The sequence below is a fragment of the Stegastes partitus genome, unplaced genomic scaffold (genome assembly GCF_000690725.1).
Source record: "Stegastes partitus isolate 25-593 unplaced genomic scaffold, Stegastes_partitus-1.0.2 Scaffold90, whole genome shotgun sequence".
In the NCBI taxonomy this organism is placed as follows: Eukaryota; Metazoa; Chordata; class Actinopteri; family Pomacentridae; genus Stegastes; species Stegastes partitus.
This window is the reverse complement of record NW_007577821.1, coordinates 70,753-94,803: the sequence shown is the minus strand read 5'-3', so window position 1 is coordinate 94,803 and position 24,051 is coordinate 70,753. Positions and strand designations below refer to the sequence as shown.

Below are 24,051 nucleotides of genomic sequence, written 5' to 3'. Positions count from 1 at the left end.
AGTGACCGACCAAAGGTTTCAACTTCCTCTGAGTCTGTTTTGCTTGTTTTTTTCATTTGCTTTTTATCTTTTTGTTTTTCTCTTGCAAATCTTATATGTAGTGTTGCCTGATATTGTGCAGCGTAAAGAACCAACAACCAGTGCATTTCCATTTGTTCCATTTGTTGCTATGAAGAATGTCTGTAGATGACTGATGCATTTTCTAAGATTTACAAAATGGGTTCTTCTCGTTTTTCTTGCTTTCCATTTGGAACACTTTGGATATGTGATGTGTGAATACAGACTGACAGCGAACAAACTGACTTTGCCTTTGATGGAGAGATGACAGCCACAGAGGTTTGTATATTGTGAAAAGAAATCATATTTAGGGCATAAAAAAGCACAGAAGGAAAAGGGAAATTATGCTGAATCATAGATGTATGCATGTTGTGCATGCACTGGATTTTATTTTTATTTTTTTAATGTAATATAAACACAGTTTAAATGTACACGTTTCTTACACAATGGCAGTACATCTGTCAGATATTTTAGTCATTTTTCGACCAATCAGTGCTTGTTTTCAAACTGGGATCAACAAAATCAGATATCTCATTTCTAGCCTCTAACATTAAAGCATTCTAACAAACCCTTGATTTTACCATCTTAAAATACAAACGGCACCAGCAGATTCTGGCAGTTATAAGTACCTTAATACTGGCTTCATGTGCTGGTCTAAGATGATATCTGTAGATTACTGTTTTGTTGTTTGTTTAACAGGCACTCTATGGCTACATGCATGACAATGTACTAAAAGCTAAAGCTGCATGGACAGTCAAACTGTATTACAAGTCCTATGTATTAACCATGAAACTGTCGAGCCGCTTAGGGGTAATTTCAGTGTTTGTTTTTACTTTAAAAGGTTTGGGTAAACGGTTTTAGGAGTCTTGGCTACAGGTGGCTGTTTGGAGGCTTGTCCAGATTAAGACAGTAAAGGCATGGACAGTGCTGCAAAACTGTCCCACAGTGGCAAATAACTATAGCCTCTTTCAAACATGCGACAAGGAACATTGCTAGGTTTATCAATCTGTTAAAGCGACGGCATTCTGTCATTCAGCCCCCTTCAGACAAAGGTCATCTATCTGTTTATGTTCCTCACAGCCTTATGCAGAGATTGCACTCATAGTGCCGGATAGCGCCGCGGTATGCACAAAATATCTGGCATTCACCTGAGACTAGTCAATACACCAAGTGTTGTATAAAACATAATAATCGAACAATGGACTAAAACTAGATTATTAGCAACTGATCAAAGTGTTCAAATAACTGACAGCCCAGTTTATCTTTGATTGTTAAACAGTGAAACTTAAAGATTAGGACTCAACCTGACGACAGCAGCGATGTGACAAAATATTACACAGCAGCTAATAAAGTGTGACAGTTTATCAGTCTGAGGTGAACAAAAGTTGACAGTGTGACCTGCTGTTAGATTCTGATCTGCCATTTTTTGATGTTTGGATAATATACAGTTCAACTTATTTAATGAAGTTGTTACTGTTGCTCCATGCGTAAATACGCGCAGCTTTTACTTTGGAGACACTTGGAGACTGGAGTTGATCCGACCTTTGTCTGATGCTGCAGGTTTGTAATAAAGTACCAAGAAATTGTCCTAAACAGCTGGAAACTAAACTACCCCTGTGTGTGTGTGACAGCCATCTGTACGATGTGAAGCGATGTAGACGAACACAGGGTAATCTTGTGATCTGCCATTGGATTCAGATTTATCTGCTCTCCATGCTCTCTTGGAGATAATTTGTAATTAGAACAATTTAATTATTTACCGGTGCCATTGTTCAGTGTGCAAATGTGCACGTCTCTCTCTCTGTGTGGAGACACACATATGGATCCTGCTGCTGTCTGATGCTGCAGGTAGTAAACTTACTCAGACCCAATAGTTGGGGGGGTAATTACCTTCATTACTGTTGAGTATCAGTATTCTTTAAGCTTTTACTGTCTGTTTTCATAACAGTGCAGTTTTCTAATTGACATTTCATTTTGTTGCCTCATAGATTTGAAATCGTAGAGCAAAGTGCATGAAAAAGGTGTTATGATTTTGGTACATAAACTGTGTGTTAAGCATCTCTGTGGTGTTTTCAGATGAATATTGGTGCTGAAATGTGGAAACTCCTTCCCTAAATCACATCACACAACTCATAGTACCACTGCTTGTGTGTATCTAGCTAATGTGGCGGCTTACCCCAACTCACATGGCCTATGGCTTGTTAAACATTCAAGACTCACATAACTTGAAGTGTTAATAGTGGCAACACTCTCTAAGGAGGTATGTTGAGCCTGTGTAATAAGTTTGCTTCCTTAACCTGCATCCAAAGCAAAAGAAGACACTTCTTTGAGGGGAGCAATGTTTGCATTCTGGACAGAGACTATAGATTGATTAAGAGAGAAGTGAAGGAAGCCATTTATGTTAAACTGGAACAGCCATCTCTTAACAGAGGAGGGGGTATGTAACACCATCCACAGTCCTGAGAGCCCTCCTGAGACAGTTTTACCACCATTAACACCTTGAGTCGTGTGAGTCTCGGGTTGTTAACAGGCCTTTAGACATTTTGGGATCATATGAGGAACTCTCCAAAGTCACTGAGGAGCTCTCTGTGAGAGGTGAAATGTCTTTGAGAACCCAAAAGAGAAGTCCAGTTGTCTTCTACTAAAGCACTTACAAAGACTACAGTTGATTTCACAAACATAAAAACAAAAATACACATGGAATCAAGCAATAGAGGTATAAATAAAAGACAATAAAATAAATACAATTAAAATGAAAAAATGCAACATTCATGAACAGGGCTTTTTAAAGTAACTCATAAACCTACAAACTAATGTCGTTCAATTTGCCAATTGGTACATTACCGCCATGTAATTAGTTATTGGTATGCTCTCAGATTAGAAATTTCTTGTTTACTACTGTAGGTCATAAGCTAAATAACTCAACACATTAACTGTTGCAGTGTATCCTGAGCAGACAATCACAATGTTTAACCTGCTTCCACTTTTGCTTTTGGAAAAGGAACAGAAAAACCAGCCAGCCTATAAACACTTAGATGTGCAGTTGTCACTCTTAGTCCAGCCTTATGCATGCTACTAAAGCAAGGACAAATTTAAAGCTGGACAGAGCTGCAGTTCAGTTGTTAAGGCTATGATTGGACAAAGCTGTTCAGGAGAGGGGATTAGGAAGTGGTCAGTTATTTTTATTGGTCAGCCACCTTATTTTCCCTCTCTTATCTCTCTGCTTGTTGCTCCCTGGGGCTCACTTTCTCTTTCCCCTCACCTGGTTTTCCATCTGCATCTCTTCTGATTAATACCTCTTTATTGCCTTGTCTCACTGTCTCTTGCTCTTCTCCTTACTTGTCGTCAGTCGGAAGCCGATGAGGACTCTGAAATGCAGACTCAGGTACACTGGGCTCGATTCATGGCCCTGCTCAGTGCATCACACCACCATCAGATGCACTGAACCACTCAGAAATGAGCCATCAGTCACTTTGTGCTGTCCCCCAGCCTTGGCTTGCCTGCTTCTGCTGCCGCTGTTGACATTCTCACGCCCCACACCAGACTCTTTGCTGAATACACGCCACAGACTGCTGCTGCAAAGCAGTCACTGCTTCTTCTCCATTATAACTAATTTCTCAGGTGCTTGCGTTTGTAAATCATACAGTCATGTTCGGATTTCATTTCCTGCTGCTGCACCCGTCAGATTTTAGTTTTCACCTTTTATTTTATTTTTTTTTACATATCATGACTTTTACCGGGATTTTTTTGTGAAGTGGTTTTTGTCATCACACCATTTGTCTTTTTCAGCCCTATTGTCGAAGACAAAGCTCCCACTTTCTCCAAACAGTTGGAACATAACATGGCATAGTGCCTAATTCGTTATTTACAATTCCTCTCCCCTTTTTTGTCTTCACAGTATAGTTTCATAAGACGAGTTAAAGGGGAAAACGTTTTTATCAGGCATAGTAATCTGATGCTAGAGGTTGGTAAGAAAACAACGCACTACTGAAATACGCATGCAGCTTTTGGTATGATGAAACTTAACTTAGAATAGGATTGATTACACATGTAACTGCCAGTATTAGATACTGTTTTCTAGATTTCCTGTGTGAAAAAGTTCTTGCTGTGAGCATCTTAATTAATTTAATTAATTTATGACAAATATAACTGAAATTAAACTGGTAGAAGTTACTGTTGACTTCTAATGGGATTTGGGAGTGCTGTGCTTAACTAAACCTATGAAACTAAATACATAAATCTATGCATGAACCCATTTGTTTTGATTGGTTCAAGCTGGTCTTAAATGCTTCTTTAGCATTTAAGTACAAGCTGTTACTGTCTTCGTTCACAATTGCCGTTTGGGTGGACATTTTGCAGTTATTTTGCGGTTTTTGCAAGATAACTGCACAAGATAACACAGACTCCTACACAGGCCTGTGAACCGTAAACATGAAAACTGAGGACGCACATAATGCATCTGATTTAGGACGTTTTGGTTCCAGACCTTTTCAGAGCTGTTTATGCTGCCCAACATGTATCTTGGTAATTCATTGGATATGCATCTACCGTTGCATGAAGCATGGCCGTTCTTCCCTCCACACTGCTCCTGCGTTCATCTCCCTGTATCATCGTTGATTGGCTACTGTAGGATACCGATACTCCAGCAGAGGTTGTCAAGCACCAGACCAACATCAGCGAGCTGAAGCGCTCCTTCCTGGAGACTGGCGGAAGCATGTCAGGTCTGACCGAGTGGGAGAAGAGACTCTCCTCATCCCCTGTTCGCTCACCCAAAGCGCATGAAGCACCAATGATAGAGCCACTGGAACCACAGGATGTAAGCTGCAGTCCACAGCAGACTTAATGATGGCATGTGTTTGTGAAGCATGACATCACCAAGGACATTTTTACATAAACAAAGGCATCAGTTGCAGGATTTATTGCACAATAAGTCATAAAGGAGCCAATTCAATATTCATAATGGGGCAAGAGCAATATTTTCTACATCAACATGAGTACGGTGCAAGACATTTTATACTTCAAATGGCTTTAGTGCCTGTCAGAAAGACGGGCCCCTTAATAGAGGAATCTGGTGTATAAAGCCATTCTGAGTTAGTGCGTGAATACAGTTTAATGCATGTTTTATCCAATGTGTTTCTCTTTGCCATTTGATTTTTTTTGTCTTTACTATATCTCATCATCACCTGATTATTATGCGAATTTGTTTTGGTAAGGAATGGTAAAGTCATTGATCATTAATGTGATTGTTGTTCTGTGACATAACGTGCAGTTTTGTCAGAGTTTCTGTATTGAAAGGGGTGTGTTCTAAAACTTGTGAGACTGTTTGTAGTGCATGTGTAAAAAGCACATGTGCAAGCAATAACTGTCTCGAGGCAGGAGACTGCCTGACTGTTAATGCAGAGGTGTACTGTAACATCCTAAGGCATCTGAGGAAGAACATCCGACGCTAACAGCTTGAACTGTGGGTGCCCCAGTGTGCTGTGGACATGGACAAAGTGTTGTGATTATGCACAGATTTGTTTTGGCCACAACAACACAGTCGTGGCTCACCACCCACCCTGCTTGTAAGATTTGGCTGCTGTACCTTCATCCTTTTCCCTGAAATGAAATTCAACTTTAAGGGTTGTTTGACACGGTTAGGGAGATTCGTGACCATTACAGAGGATGCTTGATATGTTGAACTGGTCTTCCAGGAAGAGCTACAAGCGTTGCAAACTTTGACAAGAATAGTGTCCAAATATTAGCAACTTTTGATTTTTAAAGGAACAATCATGAAACTTTTTGATCACACTGTGAACTTGTCATGTGTAGCATAGTCTGATTTAGTTACACTGGACTAATTAAAGTTTCTGAAAGCAAATCCTTGACATCAAATGTGTCTCACTAAAATGACAAGAAACTGCCTCTCAAGAGTTTTAGAATCCAGAACTCAGAACTCTTGATGACGTTTGAATGTTGTGATTTGCACTGGACACGTCATTTATTGTCTATCTGGATGATACCTGAATGTGACCTTTTTTTTTTCTCTGCAGACTAACGATGAGCAACCAACTGGAGATGAGGCAAAAGAAGTGGATGTTAAAGTCACTGAGGTAAGCTGCTTCCAATTAGTCACACTTAAAAAGGAAGAAGTGTTTTTTTTGCCTTTCACATCTTTGTGGCTCCAGAGGTTTGTGGACACTTGGGCAGTGTCTTGCTCTTACTGCTTACCACTGTAATATCTTTTTGTTCTATTTATTTATAATTGATTATAATTCTAGTATTTTCAGAATCAGCGTTATGATATCAAGTGCTGATCTAAAATTATGTGTCATACTTTTTAAATTCATAGTTTTGTCAGTGATAATACATATTTATGCAGAGAAACTAATAACAGACTAAGCTACATCCAAACAGTGCGCCTCAATTCAGGTACTTGTGGAGCTCAGCCTATGTACGTGTCATTTCTTCCTGAATAGTCTCTTGAGCTTAATTCTGCTGTTAATTGGCTGTGCAATGTCCTCTGTCTATTAACTTAAACGATCCATCTTCAATAAGCAAAGTGTCTCCCCAGGCAGCAGGATATCTGGTGAAATACGTGGTGGATAGTATCATAACAGATGGGGCCACCTCCTCTGGGCCTCATGGGATTAGTTTGTCAACCACTATGGACGATGACGTCTTCATGGATGGGACCCTGAGGGAGGTGGAAGAGAAAACACCTGACTCCCAGGACGAGGTGTCAGAGAAGTCAGTAGTAAAAATCAGCCCCGGAGCTGTGAGACAGGAAGTGTCCCAGGCCATCAGTGATAAGAAAGGGACGCTCATTATCTTGAAGGATGCGGAGGACAAAGCGGACGCTGAGGGCAAGGAGACGAGTACTTTGGATGAGAAGGAGCAATCTGTTGTCCCTGGAGAGTATGAAGCTGACAAGAATGACTTGCTTGCTGCATCTGAAGAGAAAGAAGTGTTAATAGCAGAGACTTCTGTTGTTACAGAAGCCCAGACTACAGAAGTCAAGATGCCAAGTCCAAAGGTGGAGATAAAAACTAATGACATAATTCAGATTAAAGGTACTGATTCGCCAAAAAAGGCCATGGCATCATGGATTTCTGAGGAGGCGAAGACAGAGGCCTCAGAGGTCATCAGTGTCTCAGCAAAGGACGTAAAGGCGATGAAAACATCTGATGGGCTGAAGCAGGAAGCAGAAATCTTCACCTTTGAAGGAGTCCAGTCTGAGCAGTCAAAGTCCAACCTGACTCAGATTACAGTTTCAGAATCTTCAACTACATCTTTAGCTGTGGTACTGTATGAAAACTAAAAGCAACAATTCAGTTATTGCTGCCTCCTTCATATCTCCTCCACCACCTGCCACCTACTCCCATTCCCTCCAGCAGCAGCCAAACCAGTCTAACAAGTGTAATCAAGCCCTGTGCATGGCTAATGGTCCCCTAACACCCAGCGTTTATGCTCACACTTGCCAAACCGCAATTTCTGTTGCATTCAAACTTGCTGCTTGTTTTTTTGCTACAACTGTTTTGGGTTTGTGTCTGAATTGATTGACAACTAAAACAGCTTGCCTTACCTTAGCAGCTGACCTCCACAGCTAATAAGGAACGAAACAGGGACTGTGGCTGGCTATGGTTTGTTTCTGTCATTTTGCTCAGCTACACCATTCCTTTCTTTCAGCTCTGTTATCAGTTCCCTGAAAGCGGTGACTTCATAGCCCTGGCTCGGTGCCACCGTTGCAGCTTTTCCCGCCTCATTCTCCAAAACCCCCTCAGTCTCACAAACAAGTTCAGAAAAAAAATTGTATGGATCTACCTAAAGAGATATTTCACCATTCTTAAGGGGCAGTTTTTAAAAGTAAAATTTGCTCCTGATGGGTTCAGCAATTCTAAAAGTGGATTATCAGTTTGAGCTTTTAGGATTTCTTTAACTTTTTACTTAAGCTCACACATTTAACAAGCTGCAGAATGGTATTCCATACAATGCATACATTATTTACGTTTCATACCTTTCATTTTCCGCACTGTCTCCCTCTTGTTTAGTGCTCACTGTGACTTTTGACTATCGCTTTACCTTTCTCTCTGTTCTTGTGTCTGTTTATCCTTGTGTCTCATCAGTCTACGCTGGGATGGGTTTCCTCATCTCAAAAGGTGACCACTGCTCTCTGGTCCTTAAAAATTGTCTATATCTTATATTTTTCTTATTTTTTGCAATTCTGTTAGGTTGTATGGAGTAAAAATCTAAAAAAATACTTAACCAACATATCTGTTTTTCTCTATCAGGTGTGATGTGAAACTGCCCTGTACTGTTTCGATTTAGTTTTAAATAATGATGCAAAACATTGTCTAATTGTGTAATTCATCATTCACAGGCCTCCGCTGATCAGCAGGAGAAGGAAGTGGTTGCCTTGGAAACAGAAGCAGAATCAGCCAAATTGACAACGCCAACGGTGAGTATCCAGACCACAGAGGCTGCACAGACCGAACCGGTGCGCTGCACAATCTGCAGAGCCAGCAAAGCAGGAACTAGATTGTGTAACAGACTCACGGTCAGAAATTAGTGGTAATACTTCACCAGCTCAAAAACTGTTACTCCTGGACCATCCTGATAACAAGTTCAGCAGTGTGTATCTTGTGCACTTACAAGCAGAAATGCAACCAGTAGCATCAAATTTGGGGTTAGATTAGAGGGCTTTACCAGAGTGTGCAGTGAACTTAGAAGCATAAAAGGAATCTGAGGAAGTCATAGATAGGAAAGAAGATGAGGCAAGTGTGGAGGGGGAGGCATCTATACCAAGAGAAGACAGTAACTCCTGCTTACATCAGAGGTTGTAACAAAAAAAAAAAATAAAGTTTCTTTGAACAAACTAGGAGCACAATGAAGCAACTGAGAGCTGCTTTGGTGAATGAATTGGCAGGTTGGAAACATGCAGGGGGCAGAAAGGAGACAGAAGTAAATGGCAAAAGATTCCAGTTGTCAGATGAGGTGCATTTTTTCAAGAGAGAAGAGTTACTCACAGAGTTGGAAGACAGAATTGAGGAGGTGAATAAGGAGGCAAAGGAATGCTCTGAGTGTACCGAGGATGAAGAACCAAAGAACTTTCCTGAGATGTTGACAGAAAGGGGTTAGAAGTGTGAGAAGAGATACCAGGAGCTGAAATATTTAAAAAAAAGAGGATATCGAGCACAAGACTGAAAGTCCAGCCCACACAAAGTGACTCAGACTGAACCCCTTATGTCAGATACCCCACACACCCATTCACCTCCACCCTTACCTCAGCTGGAGGTAACCCTTCATCAGCTTCAGTGGCCTCAGCCTCGGCCCTGTAATCTTACTACCACCATCCGTTTTGCCAACATAATCTGCCACTAGTAATCAATGACAAAACTCAACAAAAAAGCACAGATATGCGTGTCAACCTCCTAACTTCACAGTGTGCTGCTGGGCAGATCAAGAGACCTTCAACTTGATGTGGTGCACGCACTTGATCAAAACCGTGTGATTTGCCTTCGGTATTCTCTCCTTCAGAATCAGAACACGTTTTACTGTCATTGTGCAATGTATAATGAAATTGCACGACTAAGGACTGCAGTACATGACTGCATGTTTGTTTAGACATTTAAACCCCTCAATGGCTGTCTTTGGCTTAGTTTTTTAGCATGTGGTACCTTCTTTGTCAATTTGATTTCATGTAGAAGGTACAGTTAACAACCAACATCTGCAGCAGTTTGTTTCACACAGGAGATCTAAATGAGCTGGAGCATGGATGCTTTTGCTGATGCTGGTTTCCCTCTGAAGACATTGATTTGGTCTGACTGTTTGGTCTTTTTGTGCACCAGAGTCCGGACAATGTGGAGATGGCAACCAAAGACACGCCTGTGATCCACACAGAGACAAAGACTATCACCTATGAGGCTGCAGAGGTACATTTGTACACAATGTGATATTATCTCCATTTTATATTTGTTTAAATTGTGTAAGATTTGAAACAGAAGTGATTAAAGAATGATGTGTAATTTATCCATAAAAGGTAAACTTGCAATAATGAGCAGAAAACAAGCTGTAACCATGACTAGAGGAGGTGATAGAGCCATCATGTTGGCAATAAATACTTTAATATTTTATAAAGCAATATTATAATTTATTTATAGAGTTGTATTTGTGTCCACTTAATCAACCTACGTCCAATATTCACTTTTCTTTTAGCACTAATTTGCTCTCCACTACCTGAAAAGAGAAATATCTGGCTCACTACAAACGAAATCCTCGACTGTCTTACCAGCGAGTCGCTAGCTGTGTCTGTTTTTGCTAAAGTACGGAGGAAATAGTGGAGAACATTTGTCAGAAAAAGTAAAAGAAGCAGCTGTGTGCTGTGACAGAAAACAACGCTGCTGAGACGAGTGACAGTGAATCAAAACTGTGAAGTTGCTGGAAGGCGTAAACAGTGAGATGAAAGATAATGTAAAGCTTCGTAAAGCTAAAGGGAACTGTGGGATTGGGAGTTATTGTCACTTTCAAGTTTCACTACCCATTTGATAAACCGACAGTGTATTAAGTTACTGAGCTTTAAAGCTACTACTTAGTTGTGCTGAGTAATATTCGAAAAAGAATTGAATAATTTTGTTGTACTGACTTGATCCAGAGCACAAATATAAGGCATTTTGCTTGTGAACAGGTTGACACTAATGGTGACGCAGACCCTGGGGTGTTGCTGAGTGCTCAGACCATCACCTCGGAAACCACCAGCACCACAACAACCACACACATCACAAAGGTCAGGGCGATCTGTTGTCTCTTTGACCTGTCAAACATTTCTTTAGCTTATGCATGTCTTTCTGCCTACCGTCACATTTTAAAGTCCCTCTACATTTATGGATTCAAACCCCAGAAGTGTGGTTCCCGGGTGTTTTCGAGTCATCGGTGCACTGTAGTTTTAAGGAGGAAATGCTCAATCTTGGCAATGACCAATTATTTTACTCATAATATGTCTTCCAGAATATTAAAAAAAAATGCCATCTTGACATGTTAAACTTGAAATTTACTGTTTAAAACATATTTTTGTAGATGAAAATGGGGAAGTGGTATTTTTGTATTTTAGAGGCATTTTATGTCTCATTACACACTTCTAGCCTTAAGAGATGGAAACACAAACTTAATGATACCTTTCCTGCAAATGTCAATCCCCTCTCTGACTAACATTTATACGTATATGTAAGTATTTCCTTCCTAAAGATTTGTAATGGGCCATTATTGATTGTTTGCTGTTGGTCAGACGGTGAAAGGAGGAATATCCGAGACAAGAATCGAGAAGAGGATCGTTATCACCGGAGATGCGGACATCGACCATGATGAGGTCTTTTAGAGATTTGATCTTTTCATATAGTTTCTTTTTTTTTATTCTCTACTATCTAGTTTATTTTTTCTTTGCCTATAAAACCAAGACTTTGATTTGAACAGCAAAACGAAAAGTAGAGTGCTTAACAGTGACCTTTGTGACCCCCTGGGCCTTAACATGCACTTTGAGAGTGGCTACATTTTAAACAAAACAATATTAACTCTTGGTGTGGCTTGAAAAATACTGGAAGTATGACAAATGTAACTTCCTTGTTGGTATACTGACTTACAATCCAACATCCCCGCCCCCTCCTTGTCCTTCCCCATTCTCTGTCTCCCCCTGGTGATCCCTCCTGGCACTGCACTCCTGTATGTAGGCTCTGGCTCAGGCCATAAAGGAGGCTAAAGAACAGCATCCTGACATGTCAGTGACCAAAGTAGTGGTACATAAAGAGACAGAGATCACGCCAGAGGAGGGGGAGGACTGACCCAGGTAAGACAATGAGACCCTAGTCCTGGTCCCGGCCTTGTCCAGTTCAGTCTGGTCTGGTTTTAATTTGGTCAGACTGGGCTTTTTCCAACTGGTCTCCATTCTCAGGCATGCTGCTTTCCCATCAGCACTTCTTCTCACTGGTACAGATAGCGCTGCTTCTGTAGCACTCACAGCTAATGCATCATGCTGTTGTCATTCCAGCTCCACTCCCCCAGCAGGGAAAAGGACTGCTGGTGCGTGTGTGCACACAAACCGGATATTATAGTCTCAGCTCATAATGACAAGGCTTAAAGGCCTTCAGAGTCATGTTGCTGGCAGTCCCATGCAATTCCATATAATGTGGGTGCAACACTTCCCCCTGCTGGAAAGAAATACAGTCTCTTATTTGAAGGGCTGCAGTGTTTTCTGTGTATAAAATACAGTCATCACTGCCTCTAATATGAACAGTCTGGCATTTTAAGAAATCACTTTTTTTTTCTCTAAATGTTCACAAAGTTACACATTTTTAAAAAAAAAAATGTTAGAAATGTAGCCTTCATGTTGTGAAACATCCTGTAAAAGCATTTTCCATATATTGTTGTGTCCATATTTGTAGCCTCACAAAGGGCACTGGCAGCGATGAGCGATTAAATACCGGCTAAACCGGCTTCTGCTCCTCAGAGCTCTCAGCCTGTGACTGCAAACGCCCCCGTATGGACTGAAATCTGATCTTAAGTGTACACAGACATGCTTTGGTCTATTTCGACTCTGCTCTTACGAGAAAAATATAAATGTTACCTGAAATAGATAGATAGATAGATAGATAGATAGATAGATAGATAGATAGATAGATAGATAGATAGAATACATATATAGAATATATAGAATTTTAGTACAATAGAGTGCTATAAACGTTTAAAAACTTATTTAACAATCCAAAAAGTTTAAACTAAGCCGCATTGAGTATTCTCTAAAACGCTTAGCAAAAGTGCCATCAATGCAGCACAATCATCCACTTTCCATACGCATTTTTGGCTCTGGGGTTTATCCCTGACATGTTAAAACTGTTTCTAGGACACCTGTGTTAACAACAGTTTGTGACATACTGCTCCTTTCAGTTGCACTTTCTTTTCTGTGGGGAGGGGGAGGGGGCTCCTTGTGGCAGTGTTTCTACAAACTTCACAAATGCAGCCATTTGTGTTTCAACTTGTCCACTGTCAGTATTGTGAGGATTCTGTCAGGTGTTACGCAGCATAAGAGAACTCTTCATTCCACTCTCCCACAGCATGTTTTCACAACTTTCTTCTCCTGAGCGATTTTTGTCTCTCGAAACTGCTCACTGTCTAGTTTACTCTAACTCACCTTTTAGCTCTGAGGCTTGTTATTTCATTAGCTTCTGACTAAAACAATCCCAAGGCGCAGGGTTTGGGATGAGTGAGCGTGCATGTGTGTTCTTATGTGACTCACTACATGGGAATGTTTGGCTTTGTTTCTGCGGCCTTACCCTCAGTCTGTGTGTGTGCTGTCTAATGTTTATGTGTCAGAACGACTGGCTTTGAATAGCACTATTAACACTAAATGTTTTCTCTGTGGTCTTTTGGATGCTTGTCTTTTTTCCAACATAGATACACACACAGTGGTGAGGTCTATCGAGTCAGAAAATTTTGGCAGTGTCCATGGTGCTAAAAATACAATTGACTATGTTTTCCTCTGATAACACACATACAGCAAGGTGCAGACCACAGTGAGCATCAGTGCTGAACTCCCAAAATTGGGACATGCTGCACAAGTCATCTCCAGTGTGCCACGCTTTATTCATATTCTGTTGTGGCATCACCATGGAGGTGCTTAAAATGGGTTTGGGATTTGTTACATGCAATTTAATGATCTGTTTTCAGACCAATAGGTCACAATATCACCATCCTTCTCTTCAAAACACTTTATACAATATCAAGGTATCCTTGGTTTTATTTACACCTTATCCACCTAAGTTGTTTATGAGTGGCCATAAATAGAAAGAATGCTGTCATAATTGTCTTTTCAGAAAATTTCTTGCAGCAAATACATCTTTTAATCCGAGTTTGTCAGTTGGGAAAAAGTTCAATGTAGCAACGTCTAAAAGGTTATTTAAATTATCGCCTGTTAAGTCACTGTTGACAAATGTGGTAACTCAAAGGTGTGACTGGGCCTATCATCCACTTATGAAAGTACTGCAATATTTATATAGTGTTACAAACTGGATGTCTGTGGCAGCATTGTCAAAAGTGTGCATTAGGCAGGAATGTTAACAATTGATTGTTAATCGATTAATTGCCAGTAAGAATGTAACCGATTACAAATATATGAACTGATAAAGCAGAATACCAGAGTCATGCTGTCAGAAATGTGTTGCTGTAATAACTGGCTTCACACCGGGCAGAGCCCCTTTAATGAGATGGAGTTACACGTGTGTTTGCTGACTGACTGTAACGGTCCATAAAACAAGCGCACCTCCCTGCTGTCCAACTGCTAACTGTGGAAGTCCTACTGATGAACTCTGCTGCATCAAACTGTAAAAAGGTGTCTGGTACCTGTCTGGTTTAGATGACTACCTGAGGCTCATACTGATAGTAAACTAGGATTTTCAAATACCATCACAGGCTGGGAACTGAGCGTCTGTCAGCAGAGGACAGCTGTACCTGATACCACTGCTAATGTTCAGGAGCAGCGGACTCTAATAACACACTTTTTAACGACAGGCATACTAAAGTGATGAAGTGTTTCTGCGACGCTCTGCTCTGAGTATAAATACATTTTGAAGGGGGCAGTAAATACTGACTGATCTGCTGGACTGATAAATTTGCTGTGACAGTATTTATGGACATCTGTTCAAGGTGAGCGGCTGTTTTTAGCAGCTAGACTAACATTACCTCCAGTGAACAAGTCACTCCATCATGTAGATCAGCTATGAGGATTATTTTAATAATAAACGACTGTGAAGAGATGAATAACTTGACACATTATTTAATGTGGAAGACTCCATTTTTTTCCCCATCAATTGTTGAACAGCAAAATAAAGTCATACATTTTTTCTATTTAAGTTATATTTCAGTAACCAGCTGTAAAGTTGCTTTTCAAATTTATATGTAACTGTGCAGTTTTTTGAGAAGCTTTTCTTTTTTTTTATCAGCATATGGAAAAATGTCCACAGTAATTCCTTAATGTCATTGCTGAATTGATGATTGATTGTTACCATGGCTGACGAACAATGGAGGACATTGGTTACTTTTGCATTTCTAGTATTTAGTTGCTGCTAATGCGAACCAAACACGTCCTACTGCTGCCGTTTAACATCAGAAGCATTTCACTCACAAAATATGAGCTGACAAGTTGTTCACAGTGTTTGTCAACAAGCTTGGCACTTACTCATTCACCAAAAATGTGTAAACAAAACAAGACAACAGTCATGTGGGCATTTTTCTACCGCAGATCAGTTTGAAATACTGCAGGAGATAGTGGAAGGAACAGCCAGAGAATTAGATGAAGGCTGCACGCCTCCAACTGCTTTTCACAGATTTATGCTGTGTTGCCACCAGTGTCTACAAGTGTCACCAAGTCAAACAGACTGAAATCTTTGATTGCCTTTTGTTTAATACGTCATTTGAAACATTGTCACAGCTCAGTGTAAAGAAAACTATATGCTTAAAATTGTGATATTTCATCAAAATAACTATTCTGTATCTCATTTAAAAATTCACTTTAAATAAAACACTTAGTTTAACCAGATAATATACAAAATAAAACAATGATTTCTGCATTGAGTCATGAGCTGCAGCTAGCAGTCACATGACAGTTCTGGGACTTTTTTAGGTGAATTGGGCTGAACTGCAGGCCGTGTTTACACAAATTCAGTTCACTTCAATTTTATTTGTATAGCACATATTTACAACAACAAGTCATCTCATAGCGCTTAACAAAGGCAGAAACAGAAACACCCAACAGTCCAAAACATTTGGATTCCCTATAAGCTTCAGCAGTCCGCAAGCAGTCCTCAACAGTGGGAAGGAACCGAAAACCCCCGCAGGGGAAAAAAAAACCTCAGACAGAACCAGGCTCAGGGAGGGACGGCCATCTGCCTCAGATAAATATAAAGATGAAATGTAACTAGATGAAAATGCAAGTAGTAAAATAGCTGAAGTTTGTCCATGCACTTTTTCCCCCCAGTATTCACATGTGGGTACGTGGAAAGTGTCCAACATATTGATTGCTTTTTCTCTCTTTTTTTTTCACTTTTGTAAAATAACTAAACTTAGCTTCAATATTTCTGTTTAATTTCTATGACTGAGGGCACTCTAACTGTGTCATACTACACAGGAGACATTTCTGAGTTCACTCTCCTTCTAGTCATGGTTGTGCTGTGTCCATAGGTCCAGGACTTTATAATTGCAGTTAAAGATGAGCCCACAGTGAGTAAAAATGAGACAGGAGCAAAAAAAGAAAAACTCAGAAACTGCTGGAGTTCAGAGGGTTCATTTCCATTTCATCTATTATTTATTGTCTGGTAGGTTCTACAAAAGTTGCTTTGAGCTTAATTCCTCATGTTACCCAAAGTGCCCAATTTAGAAATCCAGAGTGCCACTCTCTAATGCAGCAATTTCTCCAAATCTCCTCCTCTCTTTGAAGGACAGAGAGCTGAAATTCTTTGCTGAATAAAGCATGATGTAGTGATGAAGAGTTGTCTTTTAATTCTGATGGACTTGTAGCAGTAACAGTAGAGTTTAATGCTAAATGGTCTGCACTTACAAAGCACTGTTCTGCCTTATGGTGCTAAAAGCACCTTGCAGTAGTTGGACGACAGGAATTAGAATATGGTTGGAATTCATTTATTACATCATTGCAGATTACTTGTTGCCCAAGTAGCTTGTGTGTATCTATGTTCTGAGTTCGCAGTTTTGTGGCTCAACAGTTCCTCTTTGTATCTGTTTATGTGGGTAAAACCGCATAACCTTTAATCAGACTCATTTTTGGCAGGGTGTACTGCGGCAGTAAAGCTTCAGAAGTAATTAAACGTGTAGGATGCACTGACTTCTGATTCCTCTGCTTTTCCAGGAATAACACAGATGGCGGCTGTTTTCCGTTCAACCTCCCAGAATCCAACATCCAGAACTCCACATATTACGTCAGGACTCTCTGAAGACTAGAAAGGCTCCTACTCTACAAGTGCTGCAGCTCGCCGCTAGTCGCAACCACCACTTGCAAAACAAATAAAATGCATTTTGCATGAAAAGGGACGCAATGTTGCATTATCAAACTAATGGCAAGATACAACTTTCAAAAAGGTTCACAGTCCATCTGCACCCCCAAATCCCTGTGTGCAGCAAGCAAATGTTTTGCTTTCACTGCATTCTGACTTTAATGCATTTTTATGATGATTGAGAATGATTATTGTAGCAGCATTTTATTTATGAAGCAAAGCCATCACTCCAGAAACTTAAATTTGCTGTAGGCTGTATGTGTTAGAGAGCATACACTATTTAACCTTGCAGTAGAAGTGCCAACCTTATTTGCAAGCAAGCAAGCATTGCCTCACTCCTTCCAGCCACACAATGATTTCCCATCAGGTAGGCTGCTACAGAAATCACTACAGCTCTGTACTGTACATATCAAAGCTTTCCTAGGAAAATAGCAAATTATCCTTCACAGTTGATTTCTGTCATGTCTACTTGAATTTTACTTTTTATTTTAATTTCAGTGTTTTATTGTTTCTCATTGATTGATTGATTGATTGATTGATTATACCACTGCAACATTTTTTTTGAGAAAGTCTATTTTAGCAAAAGCCAAGGTGCTGCGCTATGGAAGAAATAGATTTTTATGTGCCTGTGTAGGCTTTGACCGTGTTCTTGGGTAGAGGATCGGCTGCAGCACAAGTCCCAGGTTTGTGTGACTGTGAGGTTGAGGGCTCAAACTGCCGAGCTCTGCCCAAACGAGATGCAAAGCTAAGAGAGATCTTTCCTCCGCCTCCCCCCGAACATGTCAGCTGTATGCCTCCCTTATCTGTTCAAAGGTATCTGAATAACTGAGTATTGTTCATGTACAGCCATGTTTTCCTCAAAATGGTAAAATAAAAATGGTAAATGCATTGGTTTTTAATTTGATGTTTTCTTCTAAACAACAACATGACCAAAGTACTTCAGTACTGGATGGCAGGGACCTACAGTCAACCCACTGATTATTGATTTCTGGATTTAAACACTGAGATTTGGTTATTTTCTCAATACATTAGGTCATTTTAAAACTGTTTTAACTGTTTATTCACAGTTTCACACAGTAAAAAAAAAAAATAAATAAACAAAAATCTGTCCCCAAGATTGAGCAATAACAGCAAAAAATGGGTTTCACTTGTTGAAGTACTGAAAAAACCTCCGTCTTTCTCCAGCTTTATGTCCATCCATCCACTGCAGCACCGAGAAAACACAAACAGCAGAGTAATTTGCAAAGACACTTTCAAAAATCCCTTTACATATGATCCATGTATTTTTTGTTAATTACTACCCTGTTTTTTGATAAAGTTGAAGTACACTAGTTGTATTTGTGCACTTTTACATTATGTGCAGCACAAATGTCAATCCAATGGCTGGAAAAAAAATTGCAAATAGCAGAAATGACATGCGTGCATCGTCCTGACCTGCACAAAGTGGAAGAACGGACTGACTTACTGAAATAATCCTTGGTCAGGACTGTCCAAACAAGTGAGTATGTGTAATATGTGATCAAAGGGCATCGCTTACTTAAAAATAAGTCTTTGGTTGCTTTTTTTTTTTTTTTTTTTTTAATGAATCCTCTATTAAATAATTTTCCATATTTCACATCTTGTTTTGTTTTGCACTTTTATTTCTCTTGATGTCTCCAAATGCTAAGCCATAAGATTGTTGGTTCTTCTTGTGATTCCTCCTCAAGTAAGTAACAAATAAACTGCATGGTACTGACATGAAAAAAAAGGTCTTACACCACGAGCTCTCCTGAAACTAACAGAGCATCCAGTTCATTTTATATCATGTGTTCATCTGTTTGAACTCTCATATTGCATCGACCTTGTTATTAATAAAATGATGATACCTGTGTACTGGAATCCTTAATAGCTGTAAAAGCAGGATACCTCAGAAGGCAACATAAAAATTAAGATAAACTCAAAACAAAAAGACCCTAGCTAACCACTAAGCTGTTGTTATTAATATCCCGCATTTAAGCCAAAGTGCTTTCCAGAAATAACATTGGCTTAACTAATTACCCAACAAGTTTCAATATAAAAGTTAAGACTCTGTACTAACATATACAATGCAAATTTACCAGGCTTACATATTAGGAACATATAATATTATCAGTTTTGCAAACATACCAGATCAAAATCAATTTTATGATTAAATTCCCACAATATTTTGTTCTCTAACAAATTACCTGAGTAATTCAGATTACTAAGTACACCACCAAATTATACCCTGAAAATTCAATGGATCCAAAGATGCCATATTAGCAAGCGTCTCGGTGAGGGTGAAGGTACTCCATTTTAACAGGGAGAAACCTACAGCTGAAACAGGCCCAGAGAGGACGGCCATCTGCCTCGACCGGTTGGGGTGAGGGGAAAGGATGGAGAAAAGTGAAACGCAGAGACAAACAAGAAAATGCTATCGCAGTGGAAAGAGAGGACAAGCACAAACTATGTGAGCAATAAGCAATAAACAGCTTAACAGGCAACAAAGAGAGAAAAAATCATGTTAATGCAAGTGTTAGGAATGTGTTTTAGGAAGTGTTTTAAAGGGTGTCAATTGATAGGAGTGAATCCCTAAAAGTGACTGTTTGGCATACAGTGCTTTGTTTAAAAAAATAAAAATACTCACACACGTGTACGTCCTGGCCATTTGCATGTTCTCCCTGTGCAGCGTGGGTTCTCTCCGGGTTCTCCAGCTTCCTCCCACAATCCAAAAACATGCTGAAGTTAACTAGTGATTCTATGCTGTCCAAAAGTGTTAATGTGAGTGTGCGGTCTCTCTGTGTAGCCCTGTGATAGACTGCTGACCTGTCCAGGATGTATCCTGCCGTTACCATAAGTCAGATGGGATAGGCTGCAGGCCCCCTAAGACCAGACCTGCTCTGGGTGCTTGTACTTGACTGTTCTGTTCTTATTGATCCATGTTCTGTTTCTTTGTTGTTGTTTTCCCCACTGTAACTTAGTCATGAACAGCACAAGCTATAGTTTGCCCAGTCACATTTTTTCCCAGTATTCATAGCAAAAATTTGTTGATTCTTTTTTTTTTGTAAAATAAATAAATTCAACTTAAAGATTTCTTTTTGACTGGCGGCCTGTCCAGGGTGTCCCCTGCCTTCCCCCTAAGTCAGCTGGGATAAGCTCCAGCACCCCCACAACCCTTGTGAGGATTAAGCGGTGTATAGATAACGGATGGGTGGATGGATTTCTTTTTAATGACTAATGGCATTACAATTGTGTCATACTGCACAGGAGACGTTGTTTTTTTCTGACTGGATTGTTTGACTGAGAGGAGCAGCACAGAACAGCACAACAGCTCTGTTCTACCATCAAACTGTTCTTCTGTTCCTCCTGAGCAGCTGAAGCACTCAGCAGTGGCATCAGCATCATCTGCCATATTACTTCCTCAACAGTGTGTGCAAAATACATTCGTTTTAGCTTTATGTGCAATATTTCAGTTTCATTGCAGTATTTCAATATTATGTGAAGTATGAGTTTTATTTTTACAACAGTCTCTTTGACTTCATGTATTTATTTTTTGGTGTCATACTTTTCCTTTAGGCCTGTATTTATTCACATGTAACATTTCTGAACAACATCTGGCACAAGAATTTCGGTAATTATTAATATCTTATATATAAATTCCCATAACTGACAAATGAAGAGGTGGTGCTGCTGCCAGACCAACACTCGGCCAGGACTGAGGCTCCTCCTGTCTGTGGCCATGGAGCGTCCCTGCAGTACCGCTCCGAGGCTGCAGGCGGCAGCAGAGCGGTGGCGCGCTTCCTGCGGAGCCGCTCAGTCACAACAAGAGGAGGAAGAGGAAAAACGACAGCTCTGGATCGTCGTCGACTGCCTTGCGTGACAACACAGGGATCGCGTTCAGGCTTCGGGTATTAACATTTTCTGTTTTCTCTTTGTCTCCTCGGGCGGCGCAGAAAACCGCGCCGCGTTTCGACGGTCGTGTGTCCTTGTGTTGGGTTCCGTGTCTCCGCTGGTTGTGAACTGACTTAAAGACAGCAGAAACATGCCAATGGAGGCTTGCTGACCAAAATGGCTGGGCGCAGTGAAATGTGAAATATTCTTGCTAAGGTTATCCTCCTTTCACGCAACGCGACTGTCACGCAACACTGCGGCAAAAACGCATTTGTTAAGTAAAGAAAAGTGCGTCAGTTTGTTTCTGCTGCTGTTTCTGTCTTTTCTTCGCGCTGCTGCAGCTTGTGTCGCTGTCGGGCCTGTCGTATTTTTTCTTAAGGATTTCTGCATGATTGATTTAGCCTCTTGTTTACTCTCTGCTTTTCAGGCGGTCATTTATTAACAAATACGCTTTTGGTTGCAAGTTTCTCCAATAACTGCTATGTGTGTTGCATACTCAGCATGCTCGTATTTTCATAGGAGGCATGCATACAGAGCTCCACCCCTCAGCTGTACAGCTACATCCATGCCCCGCTTTGTTATTGAAATCTCAGTATTTGACAGTGTGCTGTGTCTCCTCTGCAGGTTGCTCCTATCTGACCTGCAACATGTCTGATTTACTGAGATATATCGACTATGACCACAAAGCCACCTTTCTGAAGATGCTGAATCAGCAGAGGATGGAAGGTGAGCACTGTGATGTGGTGGTGGTGGTGGAAAACATCGAGTTCAGGGCTCACCGCTGTGTCTTGGCAGCCTGCAGCAACTACTTCAAAAAGCTCTTTAAGAAGCAAAGCGACGAGGACAACTCCATCGTGGAGTTGGACTTCATCCGCTCAGACATCTTTGAAGAGGTGCTCAATTACATGTACACAGCCAGGCTGGCTGTGAGGAAGAAGGACATCAATATGATGATGTCGTCCGGTCAGATCCTGGGGATCAACTTCCTGGATAACTTGTGTACTCAGAAACGTGAGCTGACCAACATGAAAACTCGGGAAAACCAAGCTCCGGGTGACCACGGGATGAGAGCCCAGGACGCCATCCTTAAGGAACTGGCTATGGAGGAGGTGAGGAAGAACAGCTTCTATGATCAGGGGATGGACAGCATGGGGCCTGGTGGCTCTCACGTCTCTCAGCCACACAACTACAACACCAACATGGGCAAAGACCCTCACAGCCACAGCTGGGGCTCCTCCTCCTCCAGTGATATGAAGCTGGAGTACCTGCTGTACGGCCACCGCGACCACGGCTCCTGCCAGAGCACGGGAGCAAAACCCATGGACCACAACGCCAAAAAAGAGAGACTGCTCACTGCCAACCGCCCCTACGGCTGTGAGCACTGCCCCAAAGCCTTCACCACCGCCGCCCACCTCAAGGAGCACCTGAAGATCCACTCTGGCTTCAAGCCGCACCGCTGCGTGGTGTGCGGTAAGGCCTTCATCAGGGGCCCCGATCTGAAGAGGCACGAGAGGGTCCACAGTAATGAGCGCCCTTTTGCGTGTCAAATGTGCGAAAAGGCCTTTAAGCACAAGTCTCACCTGAAAGACCATGAACGGCAGCACCGAGGCGAGCGACCCTTCAACTGCGGTTCCTGCGACAAAGCCTTCATCAAAGCGTCGGATCTGAAACGCCACTGGAACACCATGCACAGCGGCAACCCTCGCAGACAGATGTCCCTGTCTCCTGCAGCCTCCCAGCACGGCCAGGCAGACGCCACTGACCAGAGAGACTGGAAAATGGAGACCGGGCCACACTCACATAACTCGGGGGACTGTTGAGCCTGCAAACAAACACAAACACACTGACATACAGACATGCATACATGCACACTTTACAACATGTATACACACTGACACAACCACAACCCTGTGACAGGCTGTGTAAGCTGACATCACAAGGACAGTAATCGGAGTGAGTAACAAGAGATCATAGCATGTTCATAAGACTGTGGGGCTGTATTATTATTCTAAAGAGTTATGTCAAAGCGATGTTTCCTTTCACCTGTAAAATCATGTAAATGTTTAGTTCACTCTACTATACATATATTTTTCACAAAGCATTGTTGCTATCTAGGCTGAGGGTTCTCATAACATTATTCTCTTTTTTTTGTTTAATGGAATATGTAACATTTAAATGTTTGTTTAACCTTTACTGGGTTTTATGGAGATAAAAGAGAGAAGCAGAAAGGGGAGGGGGGGGGAAAGAGATTTTTCTGCATAACATTTGTTGCATTGAGTATATTCATGTGGATGTTTTTAATGGATGTGTTTAGTTGTATTGATTGATATTACACTGTAAGAGTAAGAGTCACCATTTTGCATTGACGCAGATGATACCAAAGTCTTGGGCCTTTGACGGATTGCCTTTAAGAGACTGTCCTGCCCAAGCAACCGGCCAACTAGATTTACTGTTATACAGTATAACTGTCATCCAGCTATCAACAGTTTATGATAGATGTCTGTATATACTGTAGCTTAGTTTGTTGCACAATTAGAGAACACAATATTGAATTATGCACATATAACATTGTCCTACTCCTACACTTTGACAATAAACACCATTTGCTGTGTTTTATTGGTTTTGCAAAGTTTGGTTTTTGTGGAGTGCTGAGCATGCCCTGCAGGATTTTTCTATTGAATTAATCGGTGAAGGTAGTCGTGCCACGCCTACTTCTTAAACAGTAGATACAAGCAAGGTTCTGAAAGGGTACTGTGGAGGCATTCCAAAAAGTATTTATCCTCTGCAGCTGCCACCTTGGTTAAATGGGTCAAATGTTAATGTTATTTGCTTGTTGTGGCTGCAGTGAAAAAAGTTTGTAGACCTTAATTTCCCACATTTGCAGTCGTCCTCAGGTTGTTTCAATGAAAGTATTCTGCATCTGCCTTAAAATGTCTTAATCGTAAGTCTACAGTGTTGCTTCCTTTAGAATGTGCAAATCTGTTAAGTCTCGTCCTCTCTTCAGCCACCTGTCCGCCATTTACTCAGGCTCACCAGCTCACCTACTGCTCGCTCAAACACTGTACAACTGTTTTGTGCT

At 40.9% G+C, this 24,051-nt stretch overlaps 2 protein-coding genes across 5 annotated transcripts in view; both read left to right on the top strand.

The window, feature by feature from the left end:
* epb41l3b (erythrocyte membrane protein band 4.1-like 3b) overlaps positions 1–17,972 on the top strand; it is a 60,013-nt gene extending 42,041 nt beyond the window's left edge. For 3 of the 4 annotated variants that reach the window (XM_008277144.1, XM_008277143.1, XM_008277142.1), the window contains exons 13-22: positions 3,956–4,021; positions 4,688–4,873; positions 6,090–6,149; positions 8,163–8,195; positions 8,417–8,494; positions 9,885–9,968; positions 10,721–10,819; positions 11,318–11,398; positions 11,757–11,872; positions 16,940–17,972. In XM_008277144.1, the coding sequence (XP_008275366.1) occupies positions 3,956–4,021; positions 4,688–4,873; positions 6,090–6,149; positions 8,163–8,195; positions 8,417–8,494; positions 9,885–9,968; positions 10,721–10,819; positions 11,318–11,398; positions 11,757–11,867 (798 nt within the window). In that variant the 3' untranslated portion in view covers positions 11,868–11,872; positions 16,940–17,972. Of the gene's footprint in view, positions 1–282; positions 337–3,406; positions 3,443–3,955; positions 4,022–4,687; positions 4,874–6,089; positions 6,150–6,610; positions 7,340–8,162; positions 8,196–8,416; positions 8,495–9,884; positions 9,969–10,720; positions 10,820–11,317; positions 11,399–11,756; positions 11,873–16,939 lie in introns of all 4 variants that reach the window. The other variant, XM_008277145.1, reaches the window with a different exon arrangement.
* A 2,949-nt stretch (positions 17,973–20,921) lies between these two features.
* LOC103353943 (zinc finger and BTB domain-containing protein 14-like) lies at positions 20,922–23,588 on the top strand. The gene is made up of 2 exons (XM_008277141.1): positions 20,922–20,989; positions 21,597–23,588. The coding sequence occupies exon 2, from the start codon at positions 21,620–21,622 to the stop codon at positions 22,790–22,792; it is 1,173 nt and encodes a 390-aa protein (XP_008275363.1). The 5' UTR covers positions 20,922–20,989; positions 21,597–21,619; the 3' UTR covers positions 22,793–23,588.
* Positions 23,589–24,051: the final 463 nt, after the last annotated feature.